The 10,072-nt window shown below is 37.0% G+C and overlaps 1 protein-coding gene across 1 annotated transcript in view; it reads right to left on the bottom strand.

The window, feature by feature from the left end:
* Positions 1-9,416, bottom strand: part of LOC129265416 (thioredoxin-related transmembrane protein 1-like) — a 30,676-nt gene extending 21,260 nt beyond the window's left edge. Inside the window, exon 1 of the mRNA XM_064101386.1 lies at positions 9,195-9,416. Coding sequence (XP_063957456.1) covers positions 9,195-9,334 — 140 coding nt within the window. The 5' untranslated portion in view covers positions 9,335-9,416. The remainder of the gene's footprint in view (positions 1-9,194) is intronic.
* Positions 9,417-10,072: the final 656 nt, after the last annotated feature.

The raw sequence follows: 10,072 nt of genomic DNA on the forward strand, positions 1-10,072 counted from the left end.
CAGTGCTGGAATTGTTTTTATCCTTGATACATTAGGCGTACTTGATATATTTAATTCATGTTATTTTGTATCTTGCTCAATTTATTTTGTTAAATGTTTGAGCATGAAAAGAACATTATTGATGTACTATCATATATAATATGTATATTCGTGTGTAGATACGATTTAGACACCCGAAGTCCCACACATACAAAACAAAACATTTTTGAGACCACATTGTAACTGTTATGTTCCCTTCAATATTAGAATTGTTCAAACATGTCTACATGCACTCTGCACAACACCCCGACACCTTCCCTCACGCTTGGTCCTTACAGGTGTCACCTACCTTTTTAAATGACCTCTAATTTTGATGAAATAGACCAAATAAATAACAGAAATGATATTCGAAATTGTAGTTATTATACCTCCCAAGAATTTGTATCAGCTTTTGAATCAAATGATAAGTTATTTCAGAATGATGATATACATTTTGTACTGTGCAATAATCTCAGTCTTGTACATTTTAATTCAAGAAGTATTAGTAGAAATTTTGACTCTGTAGAAACATTTTTAAATTCCCTAAACACGTTTTCATTTTTAATTATTGGTGTTTCTGAAACTTGGCTGTTCCCACTTCCCAGACATATACAATATACCTAATTATCGCATGTTACAATACTTACATGTTGAAAGAAGAGGCAGAGGAGGTGTGGCAATGTATATCAACTCAAAACTAGTAAAATACAAAGTAAGATCAGACATTTACATTAATGACAATTGACAAAGAAACTCTCTTTATTGAAGTAGCTGCACGCTGTAAGCAATTTTTTATCGAATAATGTACATACACTTGCACGCTGCACTTCACCAGTACGACAATACACCAGACGGTGGACTGTACTGTTTCCAGAAGAAGAAGAAAACAGATCCTTTTTCACAAAAGTTTATGTTCTAGAAGCCCGTTTGGCGACTGCTTGCAACTGTTGCGATTATGTGCAACATATATTACAGGGGCCGCGGAACCGGGGGGGAGGGGGGGCTGGGGGGCTTCAGCCCCCCCACTTTTTTCCAAAACCGTGTACAAAAACTTAAAAATGACCATATGATTGTGATTTTTAGCATGGTCAGCCCCCCCCACTTTTGGCTCAGCCCCCCCACTTTGAAAACCGTTCCGCGGCCCCTGTATTATGACGACTGGGCCTAGGCCTAGATCTAATTCTAAGTAAAAAAATGCTCGCAAACGATCTGCACTCAAATTGCACGGGCAATTGTGGGCGCTAGTGTAGTTTAGCACCTCCCCGTTTAATGGTTTTCAAACATGTACAATCTCACCCTAAATAATTCACAACCTAAAATACTTGCATCTGAGCCTCCAAAGTCCAGTAGAACTAGAAGTTGAATATTTGCCGTTTTGACACTTTTTTACAAAGTTTTACACCTATTTCGGAATCACTCGGTCGCTTGATCAAGCTCAGCGCTGCACATAAGCAGTCGGTACGCGTACAGTACGTACCACCTACAGTAGTGAAGTGCAAGAAGAGCTCTTCTCTTCTTCTTATGTTGGTTTGAGTGGCAATTAGTCATATTTGACTATTGTCGCCATTGACTTTATCTATAAAATCTCACTTCTCATATTATTACCAATATGATGTATACATGCATATATGAAATATTTTTCTTGTGCATCCTTCTATTATAAAAATGATGAATATAGTATACCGGTCTACAAAAGTTTGTCTTAACTATTGTCAAAATGGCATATAAACAAATCTTCACCAAAAACAAACCGCTATCTTCAGCCCAGTTCCAACTAGTTGCGCTTGCCCTGCCCTTTCTAAGATGCAATCATACCGGTCAGCACGGTACATTGTGCCGATTTTTCGGACATAAAATGCCTAGGTCACCCATGCATAGACAAGGGGGCGCTAGTGTACCTGTGCTTACAGATGGGTTAAACATTAATATTTTTTTTAATACTTTTTTACAATAACAACAACAACAACAAGGCGAAAACACTTGTGGGCTCGGTTAGTTAAAAGTGCAGAACATATTATATATACATATTATGTATGTATATATATATATATATTTTTTTTTTTCACATAGAACTTTATATACGAGCATATCCTTTCATATTTCTTATAAACAATACAATATAATAATAGCACATATCACTCCTTACTAAAACGTTTCGTTCTTGAAACGAAACGTACAAATGCTTTCTGTATCCCTGGATCATCTTTTTTTAAATACTCCATTATTTGTCGAGGCTGTGATTCATTCAATTCTGCAAGGAGCATTGATCGTTCAATTGTATATTTTGGACAATGTAAAAGATAATGTCTGACAGTTTCTACCTCAGGACATCTATCACAAAGCCCTGTTTGATGGATCCCTAATCTTAGTAGATCTTGGTTAAGACCAGCGACTCCAAAACGGAGACGATGGAGTACAGTTTCCTGTCTCCCTAGATTACATTCATATGTGGATAGCACTGATGGTTGCAGTTCTTTCAGTGCTGAGTTAGTTTTATTCCATCTTTCTTGCCAAATTATCTTACAACTTTTTGAAATAAGTTTCATAATTTCTGATAATGTTATTTGATTATGAATTTCTATTTTGTTTGATAAAGCATTTTTTGCGCAGGAGTCTGCTAGTTTTTCTATGGTATCTTCAAAAAGATTTTTTCCCCTCTTTCAGCTTGCACTAAGTATTACGGTAGTGGTTGTGCAGAGTGGTTTTTTTAAGGATGAAATGTACATTGCATGTCCCAGGTGGTATGGATGGAGATGGTACGGCGTGTGAAAAATTGAAAAATGTAATCTACTAGCATGAAATCAACATAGCATACAATTGTAAACTGAAGGAAAGTTCTCTGACCTAGAGTTCAAAACAAGGCTCTACATTATTATTTCTTACTTCATCGCTAAATCTACGTGTATTCACATTTTTCACATTTCTTATTTCATTCAAACAAGCACACACACGCACACCCCACACACACCTTCACACAACAAACATCAACCACTCTGCACAACCACTACCGTAATACTTGGTGCAAGCTGAAAGAGGGGAAAAAATCTTTTTGAAGATACCATAGAAAAACTCGCTCTTCTTGCACTTCACTAGGTGGTACCACTGTCAGTGGGTGGTACGTACTGTACGCGTACCATAGAGATGTATACTAATTACGCTAGAGTGCGGAGTCGCCATAGGCGCGCGTACATAACGTCTGTGATTGCGCGGAAGATGGTCGGCCATTGCTCGATAGGTCTAGATTCGCAAAAGCACCCGGATGTACCCATAGCTCCTCGTACGTTGTAACGCTGTTGAAAAGGGATGCTGTCTCCGGCTTTTATCTTGAAGAAAGGAATCAAACCTAATTACAATTGAAAATATGAATGACAAATTGCATCTCAATAAACTATTAGTGTGATTACATGGGGATTCTGCTATTCCAGGGGTTCTCAAACTACGGCCCGCGGGCCGGATCCGGCCCGTTGAGCTTCTCAATCCGGCCCGCGAGACTCTGCTGGGTTTTTTAAAATAACTTTTAAGTCACAATATGAAACATAGCTCAATATGATTACATTGTGTATCCATGTAGACCTAACCGTAATAAAAGTAATGGCAGTCAAATTAATTTGACTTTTAAACAAAGTTTAGTGGAGTCTTTTCTGTCTGTTCGATCTATATTAGATGACCAGCGCTGTTCTCACCATGTTTGGATCTACATACAGGTGCGAAAGTGTATTTTCCACTCTGAACATTTTAAAGAACTAACTCATACCGAAGTACCTTGACAGGGGCCGCGGAACGGTTTTCAATGTGGGGGGGGGAGGTGGCTGCACCTTGCAAAAAATTGTAAAAGTGTGGGGGCTGAACAAACCCCCCCCCCCCGCTTCCGCGGCCCCTGCTTGACCAGTGAACATTTGCACCAGTGCCTTCGTCTGGCAATTAGGCCTACACCTTTTGTGCCAAGGTGCAAGCAACTTGCTGTTACGTTTCCCATATTGAAAGTGACTCTATAGGAGACTGACATCCTTGTTATAGTCTACAACAGACATGCTCTATTATTCATTCTACTTTGAATCCAAAAAAATATTGATACTTCAAGACATTATCTGTCTTCCCAATACCAGGTATGTATAGGTACAATCTATATTCCTTTTAACAAAGTACTACAAGTTTGTTATCATATTGACTCTCGATGTTTTTTTAAATCTTTTCTAATTTTGCCTGCGTTCCATATGAATCTGTTAAAAATTTGTTGGATTAAATGCTCCCAAAATAAGGACCAGATTGAACAAGAGAGCATCTCGGACCCGACCGCAAGTGTCTTTGCGCTTCGCGCACATTTTTTTCTAAGTTTTCACTTCACCCTGGCCCTTTCAGGTTTACTTGGAGTCTCATCTGGCCCTTCAAAGAAAAAGTTTGAGAACCCCTGTGCTATTCATTTGTCTTTTTATCTGGATTCTCGGGATGAAATTCTCTATACAGCGGCATTTACGATTACCTGCCACATGCCTAATAATATAGATAACAATATTGATAATATGACATAAATAAGTAGAAAAAAATAAAACATACAACATTAAAAGTAAATTTTGACAATTATTTCAAAAGACAGTGAATTAGCCCATCTTCTCTGAACTTCCCTATCTTTGGCTTTAATGATACATCATCCTTTGGCACATTCCTTCGTCCACATTATTCCGTGTTCTCATGACCAAGTGATGGATATAATTTTGTAATTTTGATTCATTTCAACTCTATTCGTTTCATTTCATTTCACTTCACTTCATTTTTTTTTTTCATTTTCATTCAAACATAATACAAAGTAATATAAATCGGATAGGCCCTACAAGTTTACAGATGAACATTCTTATCTCGTAAAAACCCAGTAGGCCTAGTAAAATTGAGCATAAATGGCCAAGTACATGTAACTTGCATTAATTTGTATGAAGTATATACTATTTTTTTTTTTAATGTACAATAATTTATATAAGTGTTTTGATCTTTGACTACTATTTTATTAGCAAGTATAGAGTATTTAAAGGGCATCGTATTAATTTTACATCATGGTGAGCCTTCCGTTACACCATCAATGGTAAAACTATATTGGGTTTTCAGTGCACTTGTTTTTTTTTTCTCATAGGAACATGATAAATTCCCTAAATCTGCGGGGCCTATATCGCACCGAAAATGAAATATTGAAATATTGTCAAGTCTAGATTTTCCAGAAAATCAAAGAGAAACTCTTTTACATTGCTTTAAACACGCATTGTAATTTGTTTATCATGTTATTTGCAAGGCAATACTGTAAACATAATTTCCCCCATTAGGCCTCCTGTACATTACAAAATTGTACAACTGCATGCGCGTTTTTGATATGCAAATTTTGCTGTCAACAAACTTTTCTACATTGATTTGCACGTAAGAAAGTAATTAAAATGATCGGATGGTTGCCAATATTGGAAATCTAAATCATATAACTCATAGATTCATCAATTAACTGGACCAATGCGTAAATCATTTTCAAATATTATCAATAAAATGTCATTTTTATGACTCACGATTTATTGTGATGACGGTTCGACGTTTAAACCCATGGGGAAAAGGAGTTATGGCCTATTCTGATGTCTATGTGTCGATCTAGTACATGGAAAAAAATAAGACAATTATTAAAAAAAAACAGAAGAAATAAATTATCAGCATCATGGATATGCCTAGGCCTACATGTTATTTTTAATATTCTTTCCAAATCATTAGAAAATAAAAGTCATAGAAATAAATGTAGCGACCTATCGAAATGTTTAATATGACCAAAGCAAAAGCAACTCTGGATGCATCATTGGCCTGTATATGCGCTATTGATATTCCTATATATATATAGGCATTTTTGTTCTCGTTTTGTTAGATTTTTTGTTAATTTAAACTTTAATTCAGTATATTCAAAACTATTTAACTTTTCCATTTGCTTTCGAGCTCATATGCCATCATTTTGTTCCGTTTCTGTGCTATCACTGTACATGCCCCATAGGTACTGTACGCGCATGGCCACCCAAGGGTTCATTACATGCCGCCGCGCACAGAAAATTCAAGCCATAGAAGTCGTGTGTTGTGGACCCAAGAAGTGAGATCCCAGCATGCGCGACCCACTAGTTAGAAATCCACTGCCAAACGCGGTTCGTGGTGCGAGGTTAGTATACTAATACTAACCTCGCAATACGTGTGAGTGGCGCATGGCAGGCTTCAAAGACCTATCGAGTAATGGCGGCCGGTCTCCGCGTAATCACAGCGATTTGACGAAGTACGCCCTCTAGCGTTATTAGTATACATCTCTATGGACTCACTCACACAACATGCGAGGTTAGTATACTAACCTCGCACAACACATGTGATTTCATAGTGCATTTTGACGTTTTCTTTCATCACACGAATGTGAGGGACTAAACTACGCCAAACCTTTCAATATTTGTCCACTATGTTAATCTTGATCGTATGGTCTAAGTTTATTTGAAAAAAAATTATAAATTATTTATTAAAGTGTTTTTATCGCTTACCTCCAAATCTCAACCAGGATACTTCGCTCGGTCCCTCCTTAGTCATCCTTCGTACTGCGGTGGAAATTACGCAAACAACAATCGAAATGCGAAATTTTCCTATCGAACATTCTCGATTCAAGTCGTCGGCGCATAATAGGAAATTGTACCAAAAATCAACATAGTTCTCTATTTATTCAAACAATTTTTTCTGGGGTGCACTTGACCTTTAAGAGATTTTCCAATGAAAATATTACATGGAACTTGGAAATACAAATCATAATTTGGTTGAACAAAATGTTTTCTGTTAAAGTATAAAACAGAAGAGGAACATATCCTTCACGTATTATTATATCCAAAATATGTTGCCTTAGTATGGAATAATCACAATGACATAAAATGAAAATGGGTAAAGTACCTTCCTAATGATCATTGAGATTTCGCCTATGGAATCATTGTTTAATAATTTTCAAAGCTTTAAATAGATGAAAATGTTCATTGAGAAAATATACATATATATATATGAACAAAATGATAATGTCCCGATTGTTTCGCATTACGTGTGTTAGATTGCGGGCGTTTGTGTGTGTGTGTAGGAAGCAAGATATTCGTGTTAATGTTTGCACAAAAAAGGAGAGGGAAAGGGAAAGGAAAAGGGGAGGGGGAAAGGTAGAGGAGAGAGAGGGAAAAGGAGACCATAAAATAGAAAGAAAACAAAGGAAAGGAAGAGGGGAAGGGAGAGAGAAAGAAAAATGGAAAGAGCGAGAAAAGAGTAGGGGAGGGAGAAAGGAAAGAAAAGAAGGGAAAGGAAAAAGGGAGAAAGGGAATGGAGGGGGCGGGAAAGGAAAGGAGAGACAATAAAAGACAGATCAGGGGAGGGGGAAAAGTAGAGGAGAGAGAGGGAAAAGGAGGCCATAAAATATATATAGGTCTCCTCATCATGGTTATAAAAAGTGCTCAGAATGTTTTATTTTCAAGTCCTTGTATCAGAATTTTCAGCTCGGGCAGCTCTATCGCATTTTGATTACTATCCTGTTGATTTATTTACTTGAACAAAATATTTAAAATGTCCAGCTTTTAGAGCAGATATCAAAAAAAGGTATTCACCTTTGATCATAGATGAGGAAGAAGAAAAAAGTGCAAAAAAATAGGAAACAAACTAACGAATTAATGTGACATAATTTTTTTTCATTTCAAGGCGACTCTTTACATTTCATCATCGCTGATGGCGCTACAATAGAAAATACCGCTTGACAGCAAAAAAAAAAACAGAAAGAGGAAAATAATGCTGAGCGTCTAAAATGCAGCTAGCAGTACAAGCTGCAGAACCGTAAACAAACATCTTGTGAATAATATCGCGCGCCCTCTTTAAGCAAAAGTTTACAACCACAATGACCCTGCGGTATCTACGTGAAGATCACGAGAAAATGCTTTTTTTTTCTTAAAAACACACCAAAGAGAAGACAAGAAACGATCCATATGATTCGGTAAGTGTCATAGTAGGGTGTCTGAAGCCACACTGAAAAGTGTCAGCATAAAACAGGCTAATTTAGGGGAAAATATGGCACATTTTTTCAGGGAAGTTCAGGCTACTAGAAAAATGTGATCTGAATTGATTATTAACTTGTGTTTGGCATGTATGGAAAGAGAAAATTCAGGGGCATCTTTTGACAGTAAGGACAAGTTTATATGATCATTTTAAATAAGGGTTTAGAGATAAATTGCAAACCCTTATTTTTGTGTGTGTTGAGATTGCCATTTCTCCATGCGTTTTCTATGGGAAAATGAAATTTCTGTTTTGCACAATTTTTTTCACTTTGTCGCAATTTTTCATTGTGATCTGGTTTCCAAATCTTTATGAAAATCATACCATCAGATAGAGCATAAAAAATCCTATTGGACTCTTTATGGACAAGTTTTTGGCATTAATAATAAATTTATAACAGCTCTCGGAAGCTAAAAATTTGGATTTGTGTGTGTCCATTTCTTAACTACACAGTCTATGGCAGAGAAATGCTGAAAATTTACCTAATTTCATTCTTCTTTTTTGCAGCCAATAATTGGATTTTTTTCAAAATTTTTACATTTCTGTCAGTCTGAAGGTCATTTCTCTTCAAATTCACAAAGAAAATGTGATGTTTTCTTGAAATAAGAAAAATAATTTTTTTCTCCAGACACCCTAGTCATAGCACAATTAGAAACATTATTTTAAGAGGAATGGCATAGTTATTTTAGTAAAAAGGGTGTGAAAAATTCGCGTGCACCATGTGCATATGAATCCTTCGCACGCGAGATGCATTGATCCCATGAGATAGCACTATGACGCGTACCGACTGCTTACTTATGTGCAGCGCTGAGCTTCAAGCGACCGAGTGATTCCGAAATAGGTGTAGGGCCTAAAACTTTGTAAAAAAAAGTGTCAAAACGGCAAATATTCAACTTCTACTGGACTTTGGAGGCTCAGATGCAAGTATTTTAGGTTGTGAATTATTTAGGGTGAGATTGTACATGTTTGAAAACCATTAAACGGGGAGGTGCGAAACTACACTAGCGCCCAATTGTGAAAGCCCCTTCACACTGACATGACTTTACATGGTTGGGACTGAAGTGAAAATAAATAATTTTTTAACCATCTCTAACGTTAGAGACTACGGTACCGGTACGTACAATTTGATAAGCCATTCCCCTTCCAGCGTCCTTGACCAATTCTTGTCTGTAATCTTCACAACATGTGTCTTTCCTGATTCTCCAAATCGAAATACAAATATGAGGAATAATATGATCAAAACTTCGCGTTTTGGATACATTTTCTCCAGTGTTGTAATATGGTACTTCGATGATCGCAATAAAATGATAAAGGGCGGCCTACCGGTATATAGTCTATCAGTTCATGCTTAACGCACGCTTAATTGTGTTTCCTGCATGCTGTGCATGTGAGCGCAAGATTGCTGACAAACTCATTGCTACTCTCTGTGTCAATAACGACTGGTTCAAGAGTCAAACACATTTGGGCCATTGCACTTCCTCATTGACGTACACGTGTAAATCGCTGGCAACCTGATAAAATTGATAGTAAAAGTAAACCATGGAGCTATTAATTATGGTAAAACCATGCACACGATGATTTTCACAAAAACTCGGGAAGCCAGGGAATTTATATCCTGGATAGGTAAACCATCACTGACATGGATCCGGACATATATTATATTTTGGGTTAATTGGCATTGTGAAAGGGGGGGGGGGGGGGGCACAGCTAGCCAAAATACTGTAGGGCCCTGGACAGGCGAAATTTCAGTCCGCAAGCCCCTGTGTTAATGAGCAATTAAATGAGCAAAAATTATCCAAGTCCTCTCGTGGCTGATTTCATGTCCCTGCAAAATCTCGTGAATTGTGAGACTTTCTTTCTCAAAGAATATTTAACCACTTTCTCCTCGAGTAATATTGATTATTTTTGTACCATGGGCAAGAGTGAATGTTACTCTTTTATATTGGTCATTTCTTTTGAATGAAATATTTTGATAAATAAGTGAATTTTTTACCTGAAA

Source organism: Lytechinus pictus, chromosome 7 (assembly GCF_037042905.1).
Source record: "Lytechinus pictus isolate F3 Inbred chromosome 7, Lp3.0, whole genome shotgun sequence".
Taxonomy (NCBI): Eukaryota; Metazoa; Echinodermata; class Echinoidea; order Temnopleuroida; family Toxopneustidae; genus Lytechinus; species Lytechinus pictus.